At 38.9% G+C, this 26,087-nt stretch overlaps 1 protein-coding gene across 2 annotated transcripts in view; it reads left to right on the plus strand.

Moving 5' to 3' along the window:
* The window catches only part of BNC2 (basonuclin 2), a 569,819-nt gene that overhangs the window by 355,400 nt on the left and 188,332 nt on the right, over nt 1–26,087 (plus strand). For both annotated transcript variants that reach the window (XM_006864478.1, XM_006864479.1), the window contains exon 3: nt 9,602–9,704. In XM_006864478.1, coding sequence (XP_006864540.1) covers nt 9,602–9,704 — 103 coding nt within the window. The remainder of the gene's footprint in view (nt 1–9,601; nt 9,705–26,087) is intronic.

Raw genomic sequence — 26,087 nt, forward strand, 5'->3', positions numbered from 1 at the left:
TTTCCTTTGTATAATTGGCCATATCCCGCTGTTGATTTTTACTCAGAACTCCTAAATTATTTAAATGGGGTCTTCTTCATGTTGATTGATGGTAGGTTCTAATCCTAAGGTAATGACTAGAGATACTTATTGGATCCATGTGTATGAAAATCTATGTGTCTCTGTGTACAGCACTTTCTACTTGTTCATGTTTACAGATTCACACACACTCATAGAAAGTTTCTTATGCATATATAAACATATTATGCCTAGAAGTCTGCTGTTTGCCCTTTGTCCCACTTTCCCAAACTAAATTAGTTTATTCACTTTTGCTAAATGTAATTTTCAAGTCAAATTTACAATAAATTGAGAACATTTTTATGACAAAAACTCATTGTTGGCAATCTTTTATAAATTCTCTTAGATTAAAAAAAATCCTGATGAAAGTATTTTGAGTTACTTATTGACAGGTTTTGTTGTGCCCAAAATTTGTTCAAGGATGTCTTGGATTTTCTCATAGACATTGTTAATTTACATTAGTTAATATTTTCATAATAGGACGGATTAATCAAATTTAAGCAGCAATGAAATTCATTTCTTTGCTCATCCTCCATCTGTTCATTCATTTGGCATTTGTGTGTTGCTGTCCTATTGGGTGAAAGTTGGACTCATTGCACAGTGTGTCTCCAGGGAACTGTTAATTTAGTGAATTAAATGGTTTAACACCAATAAAAGGAAGCAAATGTTGCAGTGGGAATTGCCCTTTAAGAGAAACTCAAGATGAGGTTTTAAACCTTTAGAATTTTTATTAGTAAATGGTGTTCAAAGACAATATTTTCTCAAAGCATTTCTGTTCATTTATTTTTGATGTGTTTATTTTGAGGCTGGGGCATTGCCCTGGTCACTCAAGTTAATTTTTATAGCAATAATGTTTCTCTTGTGGTGTTGTGTTGAAATTTGTACAACATTGAGGTGTCCATCTTTGCATCTTGCCCGTGTTATTTACTGTTAAAATCAATGGTACCTGGCACTGGTAGTTAGTCTGGACTGACCCATGGCTTTCCGATCCTGTGACACAATCACATGATGATCTATTGTTAGCTTTTCTGTTGAAAAGTCGCACAAGACATTTCAGAGGTCATGGCTACAAGACACTGATTTTTTTTTTTTTTTTTAATCACGTTGGCATTGTTTTTTCTGGTGACATTAAACAATAATTTGACAAATGAAAGCTATCTTTTATTAAATATTTTAGTTTTTATGGATACTCGGTGGTACAGTTTTTAAGCGTGTAGCTGTTGATTGCAGTTCAGATCTATCCAGTGATTCTATGAGATAAAAACCTGATTCTCTTATTCCATGAAGCTGACTGCCTAGAAGACCTAAGGTACCTATCTAGTCTGTCACATGGGTTGCTGTAAGTTGAAACCAACACTTAGTAACAACAATTTCCATTTGTCCTACTAATTTTAGCATTGAGATAGGGTACCAACTTTTGTTATCATTTCCCACTGTTTTAATTGTTGCATGGTTTTCTTACTCAAAATTACCTCATTTCTTCCTGTTTGCTGTTATTAGAAATAGTGGCACATACACAGTGGCGTGCAGGAGTCTTGCCCCTTAACTTTTTCAGCAAGCTTTTAATTTCTGATGATAATTTCAGAGGCCATCGGTGATAATTGATTGTTCCATTAAAACTCAGGTTGACATGTTTCTTCCTGTTAATACAGAAGATACATAGCAAGAAGTCACTTAAAAACTTGTGTCTCTTTGCTTTGTTTTAATACCTAAATGTAGGAACCATACAGTACATACTAGGTGGGGTTATACTGTTACTTTAACCGTGTGTGAGTTGCATGACCAAATATAAGTAAATTTCTCATGCATTTGTTTACTTCACTTTGGTCTTATTGGAGCCCAGTCATTGTTTGCCATCACAGAATTTCTTTGCTTAAATTGAATTGTGACTTAGCCAAATTTAGCACCATCATTTCATCTGCAAAAGGCAATGTTATGTGGTTTCTCCAATTTTGTAGCCCAAACTAGTTGTATTTCTTTTCAGTTATGTATCAGTCATGTGAAGACAGAAGGGGGGAAAAATTTGTTCTGAAAAGTATACAAGTAGAAATGTTCTGTGAGTTCTTTAGCGTTTGCTGTGGATCTGTGGCCCTGTGTGAAGCATGCTGTCATACAAAAGATGTAAATGTCTGTGGAAGTCCTTCTGTTAACCTTTGTACTTGGAGCTTCTTTCTGGTCACGTTTCAAAGCCATTCTTTTTATCCACAACTCTTAGTAGCTGTTACTTAGGTTAACCTTTATGCTTGTGGCATCTTTCTGGTCACATTTCAAAGCCCTTTTCTGTATCCACAACTTAGTAGTGGTTACTTTGAAACTACTGCAATATATCCTGCACTGGATTCTCATGGTGTGGTGCACAGAGTTAAGCAGAGGGCTGAAAGGTTGTCTCTACCCAGAGGCACCTTGGAAGAAAGACTTGGCAATATAGACCCTAATCCAGTCTTTGAAAAGCCTGTGGTGTGCATTTCTACTCTAACGCATATGAGGCCACAATGAGAATTAACTTCACAGCAGCTGATAATGGTTATTGAGTGACAATCCTGCTATGATTGTTGTTGTTGTGTGCTGTCAGGTTGGTTTAAATTCATAATGAAACTTATGTAGGGTTTCTGAGTATGAATGGTGGGTTGGAACAGCTGACTTTGTGGTTACCAGTCCAGTGCTTATCCTACAGAGCCACACTGGGTTCAGTTTCCTTTTTTACCCTCCCTAAGGAAAAAAAAAAAAAAAAGATGCCTTTGAAGAGCAGTTATTCCTACCCAGTAAAGGTGTTTGTTTGACCTTTGATATGATGTGTACTTTTCCTGCTGGGACATTTGTGTATACTCAGAGGTGAGTGTCACATAGAGGAATGCCCTGGTGGTACTTGATTGTTGATGCTGAGCTAAGGGTTGGAAGTTCAAGCCCATCACAGTTTCTGAGGCTGTAAATCTTTGTGGGAGCAGCACATCTCATCTTTCTTCTGTGGTGTAACTTGTAAATTCGAAGTGCCGATGTTAATGGTTCTTAGTCCAGTGATTATTCTATAGAACTATAGCGTTCCCTTGTTGTTGTTGTTAAATGCCATTGAGTCAGTTCTAACCCACAGAAACCCTATATAAGGTTTCCAAAAAGCGACTGGTGAGCTTGAACTGCCAACCTTGCCATTCAAACTGACATCGCAGTCCAGCACATTAACGCACAGCACCATACTCAGATGTCTTTTTTAAAAAGATTGATTTTCAATTCATATAAACTTGCGTAGTTCAAGCCAACTAACAATCAGAAGGTTGGAGGTTCAAGTGCTGCATGCAGAGGCACCTAGGAAAAAAAGTCTGGTGATGTTTAAAAACAAATGAGGCATTGAAAACTGTATAGAGCGTAGCTCTAATCTGATTTAGGTGGGGTCACCATGAGTCAGAATTGGTTCAGTGGCAACTGTAGTAGAAGAATTGATGCATTTGAGTTATGGTGTTGGAGGAGAATATTGAAAGTGCCATGGGCTGCCAAAAGAACCAACAGATCTGTGTTGGCAGAAGTGTAGCCAGAGTGCTCCTTGGAGGCCAGGATGGCCAAACTTCATCTCTCATACTTTGTCAGGCGGGATCAGCCACTGGAGAAGGATATCATGTTTGGTAAGGTGGAGGGTCAGAGAAAAAGAGAAAGACCCCCAGTGAGATGGATTAGCCAAGTAGCAGCATCAATGGGCTCAAGCTTGGCAACAGTTGTGAGGTTGGCCCAGGATTGGGCAGTGTTTCGTTCTGCTGTGCATCAGGTCGCTATGAGTTGGTACCAACTTAATGGCACCTCACAACAACAGGGAGCAGTTGGTGGGTTTTAACCACAACCTTGCAGTTCGTAGTCCAGTATTTATCTTGTAGCGGCACACCAGGACTCCAGAAAGGGCTGTTGTTGTTGTTGTTGTTAAGTGCCGTCGAGTCGGTTCCGACCCATAGCGACCCTGTACAGGGTTTCCGAGGGTGTAAATCTTTACGGGAGTAGAAAGCCTCATCTTTCTCCCGCGGAGCGGCTGGTAGTTTCGAACCGCTGACCTTAAGGTTCGCAGCCCGATTCGTAACCACTACGCTACCAGAGCTCCGGGCAGAAATAACCTTAGTAAGACACCTACCATGTGCCCTTTATTTTCACTCTAGGGAGAATTAGTGGATTTTTCGTAGAATTCTTGCCTTCCACGGAGGAGATCAAGGTTGGTTTCAGACCAAGGTACCTCACACACAGTAACCACACACTCGCCATTTGAGGCTTCCTGGTTGCTATGATGCTGAACTGTTTTCAGTTGAGCTTTCAGAGTATGATGGAGTAGGAAGAAATGCCTGACAATTTACTCCAGACAGTCAGCTAATGAAAATCATATAGATTACAAGGGTCTAGTTTACCATTGTTTTTTTGTTGTTTTTTTTTTAACCCTGTTTGGAGGAAAGCAGAATGCCTGACTGAGAATGGAAGTAACTTAAAGAATCCCCCCCCTGTGGGGAGCTCACACAGACCTAGGATTGAGTTTGGATCAGTGACTGAATTCAATACCTCAGTTTCCTTATTTGTGAAATTTAGGTGATAATAGAACCAACTTGTAATTTCAGTGGATTAAAAGAAAGAGAGCTAATGTTTATAAAGTATGTGCCGTACTATTTGGAAAATCTCGTATACAGTAAATCTTGTTGGTAAGTACCATCGAGTTGTTTTTGACTTATAGAGATCCTTTATTGGTTTTCTGAGGGTGTACATCTTTGTTGGAGCAGAAAACCTCATTTTTCTCACAAGGAGTTGCTAGTAGGTTTCAACCACCAATGCTGTTGGTTTGCAGTTCAGTGCTTATACCCTGCAGAGCCACTGTGCTCCCCATTTAGTAAATCTAGCTATTATTAATAATAACAAGTAATAGTTTATTTTTTCACAATAAATAAAACATCATGTTTGGGGAATGTTCTGTTCTTGATAACAATGAACTATGACTGGTTACTTTAAACCTATTATAGACTTGGTTCTTCAGGGCCTGGCCTCTAAACCTACCTACCACCTACCAACATCAGGCCGTGAAGTTCTTGAGTGCTGGCAGTCTGCCACTTGCTTCCTGCCAGGTTAACACAGTGCCTGAGTCAAAAGTGAAGGTTTGGATAGGGATAGCATTTGAAGCTGTAGGGAGTCAGCATGCCATTGGGAATCACAGAATTAGAAAGGTGATTTTACAGGGTATGAGAAACTGATGCCAGAAAAATGAAGATGGTCAGTGGTTTTGAACAGGAAGGCAAATTTGGGCTGTATGCAACATGGTGTTGTGGAGGACAAGGGACCAGGTACCAGGAATACTTTGCTTCTCAGGGAGGGTGGTTTCAGGAAAGTGTGGATGCCGAATCCGGGTTGCAAAGTTACAATGTAATTGTTGGTGGGAAATGGAAAGGTGGAAGGAAATTGTAGGACTGCAGATTGCCTTTTCAAGAAATCCCTATTAACCGTAATCGGAGGGACTTTGCATGTTACAGTTGTGGTGGTAACCCATGTACAATTAACTCCAAATCAAGGTACATTTCGAAAGTTCGCTTTGCTCCTCTCTGCTTTTATGAAAAGGAGCTGTGGTAGCTTAGTGGTTACGAATCGGGCTGCGAACCGCAAGGTCAGCAGTTCGAAACTACCAGCTGTTCCGAGGGAGAAAGATAAGGCTTTCGGCTCCCGTAAAGATTTACAGCCTCGGAAACCCTGTTCAGGATCGCTATGGGTTGGAACCGACTCGACGGCACTTAACAACAACAACAACAACTTTTAGGAAAGACTTGAATCAGTACTTGTTTTCATTAAATGAAAGAAATCCAAAGAGAATTTTTGCTTTTATGAAATCAGGGAAAATCAGAAGTAGCATTCAATATTTGTTTTAAAGGAAGCCAGAACTTGCCCTGAGAGTGGCATTGCTGAGCTCCTTCCCAGGAAGTCCAATCTGCCATAACTTTCAACTCTGTCTTCTGTGAACAAGATGTTATGTTACTGTGATTTTAGACTTTATGTGTTAGCTGGCATGATCTGGTAGCTTATTTTTAGCATCTGGGAATGCTAAACAGTCCCCAGTCCCTTATAAATTAATGTTAACTGCTTCTTTGATTTGTGACATTTTTGCTTAAGAAAGGTTTATTAGGAACACTCTACTTTTAGATGGTGGGGGAAACTGGGATCCCAGAGTGAACCATTCCTTGATCCTGCCTTCTCTCTGATTTGTTAGAACTGATTGTTGAAGCTATTGTTTCAGTCCAACTCATTGAGGACCTCTGTCACTGTTACTGACCCTCCACTTTACCAGCTATGATATCCTTTTCTGGCGATTGGTCTTTTCTCATGACACACTCTCACATGTAAGGAACATTCCATCTGTATTTACTGTATGGTTTGGTTGTAAGTTGCAGGCTTAAGTAGGAATTGAGAGCTCCTGTTAGCTATACCCTTGTTAGAAACTATGAAACTGCTTAATAAAGTCTGTCCATAGAACAGTGTCCATTTTCTACCTCTTAACCCCAATTTATCATCTAGTATTTGAGGACCAAAAGAATAAATGGTAGATTTGCTTTCCACATGCCTGATAACTGTGATTCTTTTTCGTTTTAGGTTTTTATTTTCCTCTCTTGAGTTTGTGTAAACTAAATTTTTCAAGTCTTTGCCCTTTGATTTTTAAATGCTTGTAGTTCAAAGGTAATAGATACAGCTTGGTGTTGGTTACTCAGCAGAGAATGGAAGGCATTCAAACTTGCTGAATGAAGGAAGGGAAGGAGCTTGCTAAAATGAAAACATATTTCTCTCTGTCTCCTTGTAAAGCATTTATGTTTTTGAGGCATAACTTGCTTTGATAGTTTTATGATAATTTATTTTTTTTCAAAGTGTGGGTGAGTTGGCAAGTGATCACATTGGTTCTGTTTTGTTGTGAGTAAATAGTATATCAGAGTTTTTATGCTGTTTCAAAAATGTTATTTAGAATAAAACTTTCTTTGAAGCCACAACAGTCTCCAACTCAAAATATTTATTTAGACCATATTCTTTAAATATATGTAATTCCCTTGAGGATCAATTGTAGTTGATATAAAATCTGAATTTAAAACAAAATAGTATCTGGAGTTCATAGAAATACAAAATTGGTGTCCCACTACTTAAATGTTTATACACAAAAGGAGTTAAGGTGTTCCAATGCTTGTTTGTTTATATACAAAAAGTAGAATTTATAACAACGTAGTTTGAAAAGCATAAATTCCGAATGTACTGAATGTATAAAATTATTGAGGAAGAAATAAGGATTTGAATATAAAGTAGTACAGCGTAAGTGAACAGATAATTCAACCAGTGAAAAATAAACATACAAAAAAAACAAATCTAGTCTCTTAATTCGTTCATGTCTTTGAAGGTAGTTATAGTTAAAATTGGTGAAAATATGCTTTAAATACAATGGCTGTGTGTGTAAAATTATCAAATAGTTCCAAATTAATGACTTAAAGTATGTTGTTTTTACTAGATTAAAATATTTTGAAAGATCATATTTCATAATGTCAACATCGTTTCCATATCTATTTGAATGTGTTAAAAAGGTTTATAAAATAGTGGAGGAATTTAAGTAAGTAAATCTGCAAGGGTGTTATTGTTTATAATGTGCCTTGTAGTTTTATAGAAAACTGCTAAACTTCAGTTGTTACAGTTCATTAAAATAGAGAATTCATTAACTAATAGGCTTTTTGTTGTTTCAAGAACTGATTACTAACTTGGGGAAATCTGATATAATGCGTAGTCAGTAAGCTATTGAAATGAAAATCATAACTTTTCATAGAAATATTTCTCCATATAAACCTATATATTTATAATTCATAGTCAGCATTTTTTTTTTCTGGCATCCTTACCTCATTAGTAATTCCTTTAATCACTAATACATACAAGAAAGTCTTACATAATTAGATCAATGACATTGGAAGGAGAAACCCTGAGTGTTAGATTATACAATTGAGTAATTCCCCAGAGGTAATAGAGAAACAAATTAGGGACAGAGTGAAGAAAGCAAGAATTCAATAGTGAGAATTTGAACATTAGAAATTGAATAAGCCCTCATAGATTTAATGTTAATAAATAAAAAGAGAAATAAACTTGCGTGCTGCAAATGATTATTGTTGTTGTTAGGTGCCATTGAGTCTGTAGGGACTCATAGCGACCTTATGCACAGCAGAATGAAGTACTGCCCAATCCTGGGCCAACCTCACTACTGTTACCACACTTAATAAGAAACACTTGAAGTCTGTTCTTTCTTAATGCACTTTTGCCTAAACTGTTAACAATTTCTAAAATACTAATGAGGGTAATTCATGTAAAAATACAAGTGGTTTCAGGAACACAGGAACCTGGATTTTTGTGACTTTCAGGCCTAAACCTACAGTTCCAGGAATCTGTATCCTATTCTCCCCACCCCAAAATCAGTAATCATTGAATGTACCTAAATCTGTTGAGGAATCTTTTCCCGGCCGCTCAGGTGTAGTTACAGTAGATTGTTAGTCTGTAAATGATCGTACTAAGTCCTTGTGTCTTCAGAATTTCCATGCAAATTTGAAATAAGTGTATGAGATAAATTTATTAACTGCAGTCTAGGAACATAGGTCAACCTTAGCCCAATTCTTCAGCACAGATTTTTATACATAAAAAGTTACACTCCATCTATGTTCATTTTCTGAGGATTCACCTTATAATACAAGCTGGTGAATGATTTTTAAAAGTACTTGTAAGGAAATGAAAGGTTTTAGTGATTTGGTTCCCCCGCAGTTTGTGAAACACACTTGTACTGTTCCAGATAGAAAATGGCTTCTTCTCTTCTGTGTTGGATCCAAACACAAAACTTCTACTTATTTTCTTGTATCATAAAAAAATTTTTTTTTAAAGCAGCTAGCTTTATATTTCTCCAAATAAAAGTGCAAGTGGAATTACATTGGAGGGGGATGGGGGGCATATAAGAAATTGGGAAGTGGTAGATACCAGTATTCCGGGTCTTATTATTACAGTGAGAATGTTTTTCTCACTATGTTTCTGAAAAAATAACAGATCGTTTGAATGAGATCCAACAGATAAAAAAAAATTTCTAATAGTAATATTTGTATGCCACATTTTCATTTACAGAATTCTTCGACAGACATTTCACTGTAGTTTTGTGTTAGGATATATGTTGTTTTCTGTATTTGCCAAATGTATAAACTGAAGTGGGAGTATATATTAGCAGTAATCTGTTTTTCTTTTTCTTTTGGATGCCTCCTGTTAGAAACCCTGCACCCTGTGGAATATGTAATCCTTTACTCTTGTTCCATTGGGTCTGCATTTCTAATTTAATGCTTACATCGGAATGGCATAAAACATTGTATCACTGAATGAATTGTAGTTTTTGTAAGAAGTTCAGATGGCATCAACTTTTATTTTTAAAAATCCAACGCGCCTGCACCAATTTATAGCTTTCACAAATGGCTTTGGGTGTTGTTTATGAAAATGATGAAACCAGATGGTCCCTTGTTACAGATGCTGACCCTTTTCTTCTTCCTCTACTTTTCAGGCCATCCGCTGCACATTGGTAAACTGCACGTGTGAGTGTTTTCAGCCGGGGAAGATTAACCTGAGGACTTGCGATCAGTGTAAACATGGCTGGGTGGCACATGGTGAGGAAAATCTGGGCTTTTCTCCCCGTTCTTGTTCCATTGCTATGAATGTGTGTGTTGTTTTAGAGCGGTCACTGGCCTGGAGAAGTGAAAGGGTCAGCTCTGCTCCAAGTGTGTTAGTTATCATTCAGCCTGCTGCTCTCTCAAAGAGCATTTTCTCGGCTCCAAGAAGACCTGCTAGTGACCAGCGCTTCCAGAGGGCGAGATGTTTATAGGACAGTTGGGCTGTGAGGCTCTTACTGAACAGAGGAGAGGCCAGCAGCTTGATGGAAATGCAAACATACCACAGTTGGCCTTTCAGGGCCTGGACTCGGAGGGAAGCTGGCAAATCCCTTTTGCTTGGAAGAACTCCTCGATGACTGCTCACCCTTGTCATGTGCCTTTGAGGTGGAGTTTTTCCTTCCAGATGTTAGATTCTGTATCGTCTCAGGTTGGGGAGAGAGTGAAGGGAAGCATTATTTGGCTGATATGTGCAAATATAATCTATAAATACTCCTTTCAGTGTTTGTTGGCCTTGGAGTTGGACGGTGCGCGTTGAGGGTGGAGGGTGACCCAGAGTGAGGACTGGAAGTGTTGAGGCATTTTTCCAGAAGCACATAGGTGTTCTATCAATGTGCCTTGATTATATTCTTATGTAGTAGTATGGTTTAAGCTTATTATGTTCAGGGGAATGTGGAGTTGGGAATAAGCAGAGACATTATCTTCGCCTTTTAGAATCTTTTTCTTTACTTCCTAGACTTTGGAATTTAAAAATATAGGTAGTGTTTTTAAAAGAAATCCTGGCTTGAGATTTTTTTTGACAGCCTAGGGGTATTGGCTCTTAAGTGGACATATTCTTCATTCCCGAGCCATGCCAAATATCCAGTGGGTTGTGTTTTTGTAAATGTCATGTTATTCTAGCAAGATCTGATTTAACAACACAGGGCAGTGCCTTGAAATGCTTTTAATTTATCATTTACTTTGCTTGTTAGGATGTGTGTTTTGAAGTTGCACAGGGAGATTTCAACCATGTTTCTCTGAGAAAATGGGACAGATGGAGTATGAGGGGAATATACTGGAAGGAGTATGCTTGACAGTCTTAGCCTCAACCCAGAATCCTTATTGCCTCCAGGAGTGGAGCTATTTCCTGTATTCATAACTACCTTAGTCCAGTCTTGGACTATTACTCTTATATTAGTGCATGTGTCATACTACATCCAATGATTTCATTTCTTCATAGACATCCTTCTTTCCTTGAAAAAGTACTGAATCTTCTAGGTAAAGAGGTTATGCCAAAGCCTGTCCAGACTCATAAGATTCCGAGGGGCAGTGTTAGCATAGATTGTTCTGTGGTCCAATTCTGGCTCTGCCATTTTTATGGAATGTGAACATCTCTGGATCTCAGGTTTTTGTTTTTAATCTGCAATATAGCGTTAGTAGTAACTATTTTGGAGTGTTATTATGATATTTAAAGATCAAATTTCTAAGGTTTTCACTTTGTTGTTGTTGTTGTTAAGTGCCGTCGAGTCGGTTCCGACCCATAGTGACCCTGTACAGGGTTTCCGAGCGTGTAAATCTTTACGGGAGTAGAAAGCCTCATCTTTCTCCCGCGGAGCGGCTGGTAGTTTCGAACTGCTGACCTTAAGGTTCGCAGCCCGATTTGTAGCCACTACGCTACCAGAGCTCCTTAAGGTTTTCACTTATACATGTTAAAATTAACTAATAAAACAATGATGACTACAAAAAGTCAATAATTAAACAAAGGACTTTTAATTTATTAACTAACAGTGTCCCAGCTATTTATTTCATCTATATCTATCTATCTATCTATCTATCTATCTATCTATCTATCTATCTACCTACCTACCTACCTACCTACCTACCTACCTACCTACCTACCTACCTACCTATCATGGTAGCCTTAAGGATAAAAGTTTACTATGTCACCTAGAATTTGTTTCCATCCAATTTCCTTGTGCATACTATATTAGTTGTGTAATGGGGTGGGAGAGATAGCAATATTTCTTCCTTCCTGAACAGTGTAAATTATTCTAGACCAAATGGCTTTTTGAAGGATCTGATGTTTATCCAAATGAAGAAGATTTTACTATTATAGCAGACTGTCATTTTCCTATTGTGTTGTTCGAAATTCTTATGTTTCAAGGATATTAGTGTTGGGTTTTCTTAGATCCAAGGAAAATAGAACACAATTCTTTCCCCTACTACCATGACTCCCTGGAGTTCTTTTCTTCCCCACACAAGGAGCATATCTGCACACAACTCAAAGTACTACATAGAGATATGCAAATCCACTCTTTTCTATTCATTAGAGCATCTATGACAGTGAGGGGCTGGCCTTCAGCCTTTGAGTTGGCAGTGTGTTGAGAGCACCTACTCTTTTAGCCCCCAGCATTTCAACTAATTGCTTCATTCCCTCCCTTGTACAAAAATCCTGAAATCATGTCTCCAATTATATCTTCTCAGAGGGGAAACAGGCCGTCTTCTTGGCTGCCTTACAAATTACAATGTCCTATGTGTGGGGCAAGGAAGAAGTGACTTTGTTTTTTAGTGTCTAATTTTTCTTGAAAGTGGATGGAACAGCAACAAGATTACCAGGATGTATGTCATAGAATCATTTCAGAGAAGCGATGAACATACTTCACCTATTACAGAGCTATAAAAAAGTCATTTACTACCTGCTACTACAAAATATCCAAACTAAGTTCAGGTGTTCATTCACAATGAAGAGTTTTTAATGTCAAATTATGTTATGCATACAGTCTTCAGAATTTTTTTTTTAATAAATGACTTTAGGGATCTTCTTGTTAGTACCTTCACTTTTCTTTTTAATAAACTTTTACATTTTATGGGTTGTTATATATCAAATATATGTAGTATATATTTAAAAATAAAACAAAAACAACAAATGAAACCCAAACCCACTCTCATTAAGTAGATTCCGATTCCTAGTGACCCTGTTAGGACTGCCCTCAGATTTTCCAAGGCTGTACATTTTCAAATCAGCAGATAGCACCATCTGTCTCTTGGGGAGTAGATGGTGGATTTGAACCACCAACCTTTCAGTTAGCAGCCCAAATACTTAACCCACTATATCACCAGGGATCCTCCTTAAATACATACATACATTATGTGCCTGTGTTCGTATGTGTGTGCATACATACATACATACATACATGCACTATGAGTTGGAACCGACTCCACGGTACTTGGGGTCCTTGGTGTGGCATTATGTGTTAATGAGCCAAACTGCAAAACTGTGAAGCCATTTGAACTGCAAGGTCTGCAGTTCAAGCTTACCTGCTGCTCCTTGGAAACCCTATACAGGGTTGCTATGGGTCTGAACCAACTCAACGGCAGTTAACAACAACATATATATATAATGTGTGTACCAGTTCATCATGTACAGTTTGTTGTGCCATGGTAGCTTGTATGTTGTGATGTTGGAAGCTATAAACTTGGTATTTCAAATGCCAGCAGAGTCACTTATGAACAGGCTTAGTGGAGCTTCCAGGCAAAGTGAGTAGCAAGGAAGACGTGCCAATCCGCAACATGTGGCCAGTGAGTGAGCTCCTTATGTATTGCAGCAGAATGTTGTGTGAAAATCGTGACAGAAAATTAGCCACTCTGCTTGGAAGACACTCAAAATAGCTGGATTGACACAGTGTCTGCCGCAATGGGTTTAACCGTAGCAACGATAGTGATGATGGTGTAGGATTGGTGTTTTTTGGTTATGGTGTGGATAAGGGGCATCATGGGTCAGAATGTGACTTGAGGGCACCTTAATAATGCATATGTGTGTGTGTGTGTGTGCGTATACGCAGATACTGCCATTGCTTCATTGCTTTATTCGTAAAGCCTACTTGAGAGATTAGTATTCGCTGCTTTACAGACATCTTGAGAAAAATGTTTTCAAAATAATAGAGAGTGCCTGATTACATTATTGTCCTACAATACTTAAGGCTCTCTAGTAGCATAGTAGATTATAAGCTGGATTGCTAACTGCAAAATCGGCAGTCTGAATCTACCAGCCAACCCGGGGGAGAAAGCAAAAGTCTTTCTGCTCGTGTAAAGATTTACAGCCTGAGAAACCCTATACTTGCTTTGAGTCAGAACCAACTTCATGGCACACAACCACCACCACCACCTGAATTTAGAAATTTATCATTAGGATGTATTGCTGTTCAGAAATTACTTCCCTTGAAATCTTTAGCACCATTGAGTTAAGGGGGGAAATTTTTCTTAAACGCCCTAGGTATTTCCTACTGAATAAATATCTTCCACCCTTCAATGATCCATTAATAAAATGAACGTAAAATTAATTTCATTTTAATATTGAAACAAGACTTTTAAATTTTAAGTTTATGTAAGACAAGCTTTTCCCCCCCTTTTTTTGATATGATGACCATGTGTATGGTAGATAATAATTTACTTGGTAGTCCAAAAATTGTTCAGCGTTTCCATTCTTAACTTTGTCACATGTCTGTTCAGAGTCTGTGGGTAATATAGTAAGTAATGCTCAATCCTTATGACTATATATTTTTCAGTTCCTATTTGTATTGTTTTCTGCGTGCTTCTCGTTTTATAAACCTAAACACAGTTTGAGTGTGTCTTGAAAGAGTAAAAACGAATTCCTATCATTCAGTTCACTACTCATGTGGGATCCTGGTGTGGAGCTGTGGGATAAGCACTGGACTGGTCACATCAAGGTTTGAGGTTCAAATCCACCAGCTGCTCCTTGAAAACCCTATACAGGGTCAGTGTGTATTGGAACCAACTCAGAAACATTTAACAAAAACAACTCATTTGTCTGTGATACTGTAGTGACTTATGTGTTGCTGTGATGCTGTAAGCTAGGCCACCAATATTTTAAATTCTAGCAGAGTCACCCATGGTGGACAGGTTTCAGCAGAACTTCCAGACTGAGACAGACTAGGAAGAAGGAAAGGTAGACCACCACTACACTCTTTATGAGTAGCAGCCGAACAGTGTCAAATAGCGTGCTAGAAACTGAGCCCAGGAGGCTGCAAGGCATTCAGAATAGGACTGGGAAGCGCTGCCTTTTCAAAGTAGAGTTTATCTTAATGTCATAAAGGGAGCAACATTTTCAGGTTTCTCCTTGCTAATGGGACACAACTCAAAATTAGAAGAAACAGCTGCCAACATCTGTTAATAATCGAAACATGGAATTACGAAGTATGAATTTAGGAAGATTTTAAATAGCTAAAAAATGAAGTGAAACACGTAAAGATAACCATTCTAGGCATTAGTGAGCTGAAATGGACTGGTGTTGGCCAATTTGAATCCATCAGTCATATGGTTTACTATGGCAGGACAACAAAATTGAATTTGAATAACATATTCATCCTCAAAATGAGGTTTTCAAGATCCATCTTGAAGAACAGCATTATCTGTGGTAAGATAATATCCTTTTGTCTACAAGGTATCCTACTCAATACCACTATTATTCAGATTTAGGCACCAACCACTAAAGCTAGCAATGATGAAACTGAACTATTCTACCAACTTCTTTAGTATTAAATTGGCCATACATGGCATCAAGATGCATTGAATTACTGGTGATTGGAATGTGGAAGTTGGAAGCGAAGAGGACAAATGGCCTTGTTGATACGATACTGAAGATTGCGTGTTAGAATTTTGCAAGACTAATGATTTATTCATTACAAATACTTTTTTTCAGCTACATAAATGATGACTGTGCATATGGACCTCACCATATAAAATACCTAATAATCAAATTGACTACATATGTGGGAAGAAATGATGAAGCAGCCAGGAGCAAACACACGTTCAGTCTGAAATCAAAACAAATCCTTAAGAGTCAAAATATGACCTTGAATATATTCCATCTGAATTTAGAGACCATTAAGGAACAGAGTTCATGCATTAGACACCAATCAATGACTGACGACTAAAAGAGTTGTGGAATGTCATCAAAGACATTAGCAAAGGATTATTAAAAAAGAAACAGAAAAGACTAAAATGTATATCAAAAAAAGACTCTGAAAGTTGCTTTTGAGCATGTAGAAGCTTAAACAACTGGAAGAAATGAGGAAGTAAAAGAAATCAACAGAAGATTTCAAAGTTAGCTCAAGAAGACAAAATCTTGTATTATAATGAAATGTGCAAAGATCTGGAGTTCAAAACCAAAAGGGAGAGAAATATGCTCAGCACTTCTGAAACTAAACAAATTAAAGAAAAAATTGAGGCTTTGACTTGAAATATTGAATAATTCTATGGGCAAAATATTGAATGGTTCAATCAATATACATCAAATGATGATAGAAGGAATACACTGACACCGTACAAAATGAATTGTTTGGTGCTCAACCATTTCAAGAGGTGTCCCATATGACCAAGAACTGATGGTACTGAAGAAGGAAATCCAAACTGCACTGAAGGCGTTGCTGAAAAACAAGGCTTCATGAATTGATGAAGTACAAATTAAATTGTTACAACAAATGGATGCAGCTCTGGAGGCATGCAGTCATGCCAAGAAATTTAGAAGACCTGGCCAACTGAGTGGAACATATACATATTTGTACACATTCCAGTGAAAGGTGACCCAACATAATGCAGAAATCATTGAACAATATAATTGATATCACATGCAAGTAAAATTGTTCTGAAGATCCTTTTAAAAAGCTTACAGCAGTACATCAATGGGGAGTACCAGAAATTCAATCCTGATTTAGATGAATATGTGGAACAAAGTCAATCTTTGCTGTCATCAGATGGATCTTGGCTGAAAGCAGAAAATAGCTGAAAGCAGAAAATACTAGAAAGATATTTACTTGTGTTGCTTTGATTTTGCAAAGGCAATCAACTGTTTGGGTCATAACAAACTGTGGCTAACAGTGGGAACAATGGGAATGCGAGAACACTAATTGTGTTTATCAGGATCCTGTACACAGACCAAGAGGCAGTTGTTCAAAAAGAACATGGGAATACTTAATAGTTTGAAATCAGGATAGGTGTGTGCCAGGGTTGTATTCTTCCACCATACTTATTCAATCTGTGTTCTAACAAATAATCCCAAAACATTGGATATATAAAGAAGAAAACAACATTAGGATTGTAGGAATATTCATTAAAAACTTGCCATAGGCAGATAATATAACCTGACTTGCTGTAAGCAAAGTAGAATTTCAAATAACTATTGATGAAATTCAAAGACTACAGTCTTCTTTATAGATTGTACTTCAATGTAAAGAAAAGGAAAATCCTTACAACTAGACCAATAAATAATAGCATTGTGACAGAGAAAAGATTGAAATACTCAAAGACTTCATTTTGCTTGGATCCGCAATCAACACTCATGGAAGCAGCAGTCAAGAAATCAAATGACGTTTTGTATTAGGCAGATCTGTTGCAAAAGATCTAAAGATCTCTTTAAAATGTTAAAGAGCAAAGGTGCCAGTTTAAGGTGTAATGTACACCTGACTCAAGGTATCATATTTTTTATCACTTCATATGTGTGTGGAAGCTGTGTGATATATAAGGGAGATCGCAGATGGATCAATGCACTTGACTTATGGTGTTAGAGAACAATATTAAAAGTACCATGGAAAATGGGGGCGGGGGAGCATATAAAGGCAAGAAGTTACTGGCTTACAAGCTTTCAAGAAGGAACATAGTTACAGATTAGGCAGGGGTAGGCAGAACCTCCACTGAATGATTTCCAGTCTGTTGGGACCAGGCTGACGAAAGGAAATGTGGATAAGACTCTTGGGGTACCACAGTGAATACCTGCCATCAGGACTGACTGTGAGGATCGGAAATGTAGAGGCAGATATTTTTTTTGGCAAAAGGAGGAGACTGATTGATATTGCAGCCCTGGAGCGGAGGTCCCTGGGACCATCAAGCGAAAAGTGTGACCCTACCCAGAGAGACTTTGATGCGAGGTATGGAGACAGTGATGGTGTAGACAGATGGAGTGGCTGGGGACACAGGACTCAGGGAGGGAGAGGAGCTGTTTGCTGACAGCCAGGGGTCGGGAGGGGCGGGTTATGGGGTATATCCTATGGTTATTTGATGATGCATGGAGGGGATTGTAATCATTACAATGAAATATAATAAATAGGATGAATGTGAAGCTGAAGTGGGTCAGAGGCAAATAATGATATATATGCACAACCCTGGAACAACAGGGCTCTAGGATACAGAGATTGAGACATGATTGGAATGGGGTAAAAGGGGGGAAACAATGTTAAGATGCTTTGGCTGTCTTTTGAATCTTGGTTTCCCTGGCATACCACTATAAAATAGACACTGGAGGAGTAGAGAAAGGAATAGTCAGAAATATCACCATAGAAAGCTTGAAAGTCTGTCTTCTGCCTATAGCTGATTGGAATACCTAAAAAGGGGCTACAATGCGCCCAGTGAAGGAGGCTTCCTGCGGAACCTCTGCAGTACACAAGACTATAGGTAGAATCCTGAACAGCATCCAGAATCTTCTGAAGGGAAATTTCCACTTGAAAGGACAAGCAGACCAGCCTGGAGCGGCCGGAAGAAAGAAGATACCTCTTGAAAGAAAGACTGACAGGAATAAGGGGGAAAGCAGCAAGGAAGCTGCAAGCTAAGCCTTACAATGTTCAGTAGACTCCTGTGAACCCGACTGGAGACCTGGTTGGCCACAAGTGTGGCAAGTTCAGGGGACTCTTGGACCCAGAGTCAGTGACATAGCCACAGATGACTAGAGTGGAGAGTGAAGCATCCAACTGATAAGAAGAGAGGGCATATGCCCAAGAACACCCACACTTGCATATAATACCCACTTGACCTGTCTTCATGACTGGATGATCAGAGCTCAACTAGAAGAAAGAAGAGGAAAAAAAGAGTAATCTGATAAAATTTGGTGAATTTGACCTACACCTATGGATGCAGTAGCACAATGGAGGGAATAAATCTTCACAGGGAGGATCATTCCCACCCCCTCCCCACATGGAGAGGACAGGGATGGGCAACTTGGACATTGGCTACCCAGAATGGGAGGGGGGGGGGACTACAGAGGCAAGAAGTGACTGACTTACAAGCTTTCAAGAGGGAACCTAGATCCAGAGGGCATGGAGCAAGGTAGAATCGCCACTCAGTAGTATCCAATCTATCTAGGAGTTACGGATAGGTCTCTTGCGATAGAATGGTGAATAATTGTTATTAGGACTGATTGTAAGGGCTGGAAATATAAAGGTAGATGTTTTGTAGCAAAAGGAGGGGAGCATCAAAGGGATAAGAGCAGAGAACGGAACCCTACCCAGAGAAACAGTAATGCCAGAGATGGAGGCATAGATGATGACATGGAGAGATGGAGCGGCTGGGGACTTTGGAACCGGAGACGGAGAGGGGCTGTGTGCTGACTACCTGCGGGCAGGCTTGCTGGGTATACCCTGTGGTTGGTGGATGATGCATGGGGGGGATTGTAACCATGGCAACGAAATGATATCCGATGGGATCAATGTGAAGATAATGTTCTTCCATCTAAACTATCACATAACTCACAATAAAGCATTTAAATAAATTTTTAAAAAGTACCATGGACTAGAAGAATAACAAATCTTTCTTGGATGAAATACAGCCAGAAGTCTGTGTAAAGTCGAGGATGGTGAGCCTTCGTGTCTCATTCCTTGGACATGTTCTAAGGAGGTATGAGTGCCTGGAGAAAAGCACCATACTTGGTAGAGTTGGAGGGTCAGTGAAAAAGAGCAAGACCCCCAACAAGAAGGATTGCCACAGAGGATTGGCAGCAACAATGGGCTCAAACAGAATGATTGTGAGGATGGTGCAGGACAAGGCAGTGTTTCATTCTGTCGTGCATACGGTCACTGTGAGTAAGAACTGATTAGTCAGTACCTAAGATCACTGGACCAATAAACAACATTCTTATCAATGGAGAAAAGACTGAAGTTGTCAAGGACTTCATTCTTCTTGGATCAACTATCAACACTCAGGGAAGCAGCAGTCAAGAAATCAAACGATGTATTGCATTTGGCAAATCTGCTACACAAGACCTTTTTAAAGTGTTGAAGAGCAAAGATGTCAGCTTGAGGACTAAGGTGCGCCTGACCCAAGCCATGATATTTTCAGTAACCTCATATGCATGCGAAAGCTGGACAGTGAATAAGGAAGACTGTAGAATTGATGTGTTTGAGTTATGGTGTTGGAGGAGAATATTGAAAGTGCCATGAGCTGCCAAAAGTACCAATAAACCCATTTTCGAAGAAGTGCAGCCAGAGTGCTCCTTGGAGGCCAAGGTGGCCAAACTTCATCTCTCATACTTCAGACATACTGTCAGGAGGTAGCAGTAACTGGAGAAAGATATCATGTTTGGTAAGGTGGAGGGTCAAAGAAAAAGAGGAAGACCCTCAACGAGAAGGATTGGCCAAGTGGCAGCACTGATGGACTCAAGTGTAGCAACAGTAGTGAGGTTGGCCCAGGATTGGGCAGAGTTTTGTTCTGCTGTGTATAAGAGTCGCTATGGGTCGGTACTGACTGGCATCTAACAACAACAACAAAGATCAACAAGTTCAATTAGTAGCAAAGGGCCAAATTAAGATATCTTGGCTAAGTTAAATGTTCTTCAGTCAGCCTTTTTTTGTGGCCATGTATATGCTGCTAGCGTAGTGGTTACGAATCGGGCTGCGAACCTTAAGGTCAGCGGTTCAAAACTACCAGCCACTCCGCGGGAGAAAGATGAGGCTTTCTACTCCCGTAAAGATTTACACCCTCGGAAACTCTGTACAGGGTCGCTATGGGTCGGAACTGACTCGACGGCACTTAACAACAACAATATGTTTATGTTGGTAGAAATTATGTTGACCCTTCCCTCCCAAACAGAAGTGATATTACTACCCTTATAGCTTAATCCAGGAATTTTACATAGTCTTAACAATTACCATGCATTTCCAATACACAGTTTCATGTGTGCACCTCCTCTTACTTCAGTAGGGAAGAGGAGGAGAATTACTGTTGGCATTTGCCCAAGACTGATTCCTATGAGGCAGAGTTCAGATATCCCTCCATCCTCCATCCTTGTTTTTCACTTCTGACATCAGCCATACCTTTCAAGACATTCTTTAATGGGTTCAATAACTTTGCAGTGGTTACACAAAACTCACAGATAATATTCACAATTAAAGGGTCTATTAAGGAAGCTAACGAGTTATAATTCAGGATCTCAAATGATTCGGGCAGAGGTCTTCTATCAGGTCAGCCTCTGCTCAGCCATTGCCACCAAGCATACCTCTCTTCTGTTCTTTGGTCTTTCATTGCTTAAGCAATGTTACAAAGCTCTTGTACGGCTGTTGGTAATGCCCAAAGGGCACTCTACTCTTCTATAAACCTCAGCCCTTGACTCTAGCTCTGTGTGTTAGCAAAACTAGTTCCCCAAAATCAGTGCCTGTAGGTACCTTACTCCACACGCACACCTCCTGCCTGAAGGAAACTTCACTGCCTCTGGAGGTCATCATGCCCATCACTGTCTCATGCTTTGGCTCTTGGTTCTCCTGCTGATGCCCCTTCCCTACTCATTTGCTGTTTCTTTGACATCACAGCTTTTGGTTCCTGCTCAAGTAGGTTCAATGTGCAAGTTTCTCTGAATACAAAAGACACGCGCTCTGCTGCTGGTTCTTCTTTGTCAGGGGAAGTGAAATAACCCACTTGCTGCTGCTGTGATGACTCGTTTTATATCCCACAGGATGGTCAAATTGACTAATGCCTACATCGGAGTTCTAGATTTTTACAATCACAATTCACCCAGTTAACAATCACAAATGAATCATGTCATTCTCTTCCCCCGACCTATCAGGAAAGTGTTGCTTGGTGGGAGTTCAACAACTTTGATTAGAAGAACCACATTAAATAACTCACTGCACGGTGGTATGTCAGGGTGGGTGGGAGGAATAGTATTTTTAGTTATTGTACTTTTTGGGGACTTGCTGCATAGAATGAGAAGTGTTACCGTTAGGAATTTGTTGTCTCTGAAAATTGTAGACATGTTGTAAAGTTTGAGATCCTCTGCCCTAAACCATATTGATCACTGATTATTTGAAAATGAATTTTAATGTTCTAAGAACAGATGAAACATATGCATACATTAAAGATACATACATAAATATATACATACATATGTATAATCAGTAAAGTAGCTCTGGTAGCGTAGTGGTTATAAATTAGGCTGCCAGCCTCAAGGTCAGCAATTCAAACCTACCAGCTGTTCAATGGGAAAAAGATGAGCCTTTCTGCTCCTGTAAAGATTTACAGTCTCGGAAACCCTATACAGAGTCACTATGTGTCGGAACCAAGTCCACGGTACACTGCCACCACCAAGAACAGATGAAGATTTTATTTCCAAATTTATGTAAGATAAATAAATAGGTTCAGGAATTATTTAATGACAGTCTAAGCCAATTGAAAAAGTATCATTTTTTGTATATACTATTTGTGTATTTCATAAGAGAGGTGGGCAGAGTTTTGAAAGGGAATTTATTTTCTTTATTTTGATAAAATATTTTCATTCCAGACAAAGTCTGTTTTTAAAAGTGCATTACAAAAAAACAACAAGAAATAACTCCATAGTTCCTAGGTATGTCTGGTGATCATCTGGCAAGGATATGATCTGGATGAATAAAAACTAATTACATAGTTTAAATGAACCTCATAGAAGCTTTCTTGCTGCAAATACTTTTCATTATAGAATAGTTTGACCTTAAACCAAAAGGATTTTCTATGCCAACACACCACATGAATGCTAGAATCTACTCACTTCAAAGCGATGTGAAATAGTCTTTCTTCGACCAATGTTGCAGATGTTTGTTATATTGGAGTTCTTGAGATCCTTTCTCTGTTTCCTATAAATAATTACTTTCTTTTTATTCTTTGCATCTCATTGCTGGGAAAGAGAGTTTCATAATTATATTAATGTAATATGTATTAAAATAATTAAAATATGTGTTCATGCTCACTGAGTTCCTGCCTGTATTTTATCTAAGCTGTTCAATGTTTTGGTTTTTTGTTTGTTTGTTTTCTACAGGCCTGGCCTCCATCAGTGAGTAGATATTTATTAAATATATATGTGAATTACTATAGAAGGAATTCTGGTGGTGCTGTAGGATTGGCACTAGGCTGCTCACCTCAAAGTCAGTAGTTCAAACTCAATAGCTGCTCCACAGGAAAAAATGAGGCTTTCTGCTCCCTAAAAGTTTACAGCCTCGGAAACCCTATGCACGGTCACTGTGAATCGGAAGTGACTCGATGGCATTAAGATTGGTTTGTGAGATTTCTGTGGCAAGTATCCTTCAGTTCTTCTGTGCAACAGGAAATAGCAACGTAAAACTGATACAGTGCCATGCACCTCCCAGTTTTGCGGTAATGTATCATAAAACTTCCTGTAATCCATTCATTTAAACCTACCTGTTTTGTAAATCAATGGAAGTACTTTTACTTTCCTACCCTTCCAGATGTTATTGAATTTAAATTGTTCTCTTTTTCTTGGAATCTTTTCAGACTAAAGGCCTTCTTCGTACCTTTTGCCATCGAGCCGTTTTCAACTCGGATAGAGTAGAACTTTTCTTAGGCTTTCTGAGTATGTAGAATCTTTATGGAGCAGACAGTTTCACCTTACATACTCAGATAGGCTGGTGAGTTTTTCTACTAAATTTGTGATTATCAGCCCAGAATTTACTCAACGTACCCAGAGCACCCTGATATAATTAGAGCTGTAGCTTAAGACTTGGAATATTCGGTTAAAGTTGATTTTCAGATAAACAGTTAAGTTTTAGTGTAGTGATCTGTGAAGCTGGACTATCTGAAGAAAAAATGTGGCATCAGGATTAGAAGAAGACTCATTAACAACCTATGATATGCTGATGATACAATCTTGCTTTGCCGAAAGTGAAGAGAACTTAAAATACTTACTAAGGAAGATCAAAGATCAAAGCCTTCGGTATGGGTTGCATCTCAATGTAAAGAAAACAAAAATCCTCACCACTAGACCAATAAATAACATCAAGATAAATGGAGAAAAGATTGAAGTTGTCAAAGACTATATTTGCTTGGAGCAACCATCAATACTCATGGAAGCAGCAGTTAAGAAATCAAGTGATGTGTATTGCATTAGACAGGTCACCAGCACAAGACCACTTTAAAGTGTTGAAGAGTGAAGATGTCAGTTTGGGGAGTAGGGTACACCTGACCCAAACCATGGTATTTTCAGTAACTTCATATGCATGTGAAAATAGGGCAGTGAATAAAGAAGACCATAGAATAATTGATGTATTTGAGTTACGGTGTTGGAGGATAATATTGAAAGTACCATGGACTGCCAAAAGAACAAACCAATCTGTGTTGGAAGAAGTATGCCCAGAATGATCCTTGGAAGCCATGATAGCCAGACTTCATCTCTCATAATACAGACATACTGTGTGGAGTGACCAGTCATTGAAGAATGAGATCATGTTTGGTAAAGTGGAGGGTCAGACAAAAAGAGGAAGACCCCCAACTAGATAGATTGGCACAGTACCAGCCACAGCAGGTTCAAATGTAGCAATAATTGTGAGGTTGGCACAGAACCAGGCAGTGTTTCATTCTGTTGTGCTTAACTCAGTAACAACTCAATGGCACCTAACAACAACGGTATCCTAAATAGGATTAACGGGCTGTCCTATTTTGTTTTTGGTCTGTTTGTTTTGCTAATTCTGGAAACCCTACACTTTCAAGAATCCCCAAGTCTTACTCAAGTACAAGAATTAAGTTGCAAATCCAGATCTTTGGTCTTGAGTATTCTTTATGAAAAATGTTTTCTTTTCAGAACAGCTTATTTTCATTTGGGTGAAAGTTTAAACACTAAATTAGTTTCCCTTTAGCAATTTACAGAGGTTTTATTTATCGACATTTCTTGCAATACCCTCAATGTAACAGCACCCTTCCCACTTTATAATTTTTGGAAATATCCATGTCCAAAAATGTGGATATTTCTCCATAGCCATTTGCCTATCTTTTCATCCCTTTCCTCTTTCTGAACTTTATTTTTGGACAGATGTTGTCCTTTTTTTTTTTTTTAAGGTTTTTATTGTGGATTGAAAGTTTACAGGGCACATCATCAGTTTCACATTCAGCCATTCATATGACTTGTTTCATTACATTGATTACAATCCACTCCATACATCATCAGTCAACAGTGTTTCTATCCTCTTTGGCTTTTCTCCTTTTTTGAGGGGGAGGGGAGGGGGAACTTTGCCTTTTTGGAATTTTACAGTCTCAGCTTTTAGGGAAGGTTTTTACATTTATCTGTGGATACCCAGGGCTCATGTATGTGATTACTAACAAGCATACTGAATAATCAGATGAGGGACAATTTGCTATGTCTGCTTGGTGGCTAAAGTCTGATCCTCAGAGCCTATGGTTTGGACAGTCTGCAATGCTTGGGCCCCCAGGGCCTTGAACTCCTGGCTGGGTCTGCACGGTCTACCTCTGTTTCCCCCTTATTTATTATTCGTTTAGGGGACACTGCCTGTCTTAGGCAGTCAGTGCGAATTCCTCCGTCTTACCTGTCATCGAAACTCATTGCAGCATGGCAATGGCTCTGTCTTAGGTTGCCGAGCCTTCACATGATCCTTACCTGTCTCTGGCCACACATCCAGCATAAACAGCGGTCATCCAAAGAAGGCCGGGAAGGAGGGGACCGGCTGGGGACCCCATATGCAAGACGTTGCCAGACCACCACCTGCTCTAAGGTGACCAAGCAGGGTCACTACACTGAGGTTCAATTAAGATTTTAGGGGATCTTAATCTCTAGCAGGGGTAGCAAATTAGTAGCCACTCAGTGCTCAACTTGAGAATTACTTATATCAGAAATTTGAGCATGAAGCTGATGAATATCCATAGACAAGTGGATGTCATTCCACAACCACCTAAAATGCTGTTGAATTAAGTTCCAATCAAGTTCTGGATTACTGAAAGTTAACGCAGATCTATTTATATCGTGAACAACCTTAGCTGGGAGTGTGAACTGGATATATTGAATCTTATTTCTCTTGAGCGATCTTCCTTTCTCTAAAGCATTTAGTCTGTTTTGTAAGCCTTTATCTATTTACTCTTGGATTGCACAGATGTTGTCCTTTTGATATGAAAAATCTTTGGTTTTTCTCAACCCCACATGGAGAATCATGAGATCTCACTATTTATTCATTCTTCAGTGGGTTAGCATCATAGTACCTAATAAGGGCTCAAGCAGGGCAGATAAAGCCATTTTCCATTATTTATCTAATCTCTATTCTGGTTATGAATTGTTTAAATATCTTTAAACATAGTTTATGCTGGATTATATGAAGAAAAACGGGCATCAGGAGTGGAGGAAGACTCATTAACAAC

This window comes from Chrysochloris asiatica, unplaced genomic scaffold (genome assembly GCF_000296735.1).
Source record: "Chrysochloris asiatica unplaced genomic scaffold, ChrAsi1.0 scaffold00065, whole genome shotgun sequence".
In the NCBI taxonomy this organism is placed as follows: Eukaryota; Metazoa; Chordata; class Mammalia; order Afrosoricida; family Chrysochloridae; genus Chrysochloris; species Chrysochloris asiatica.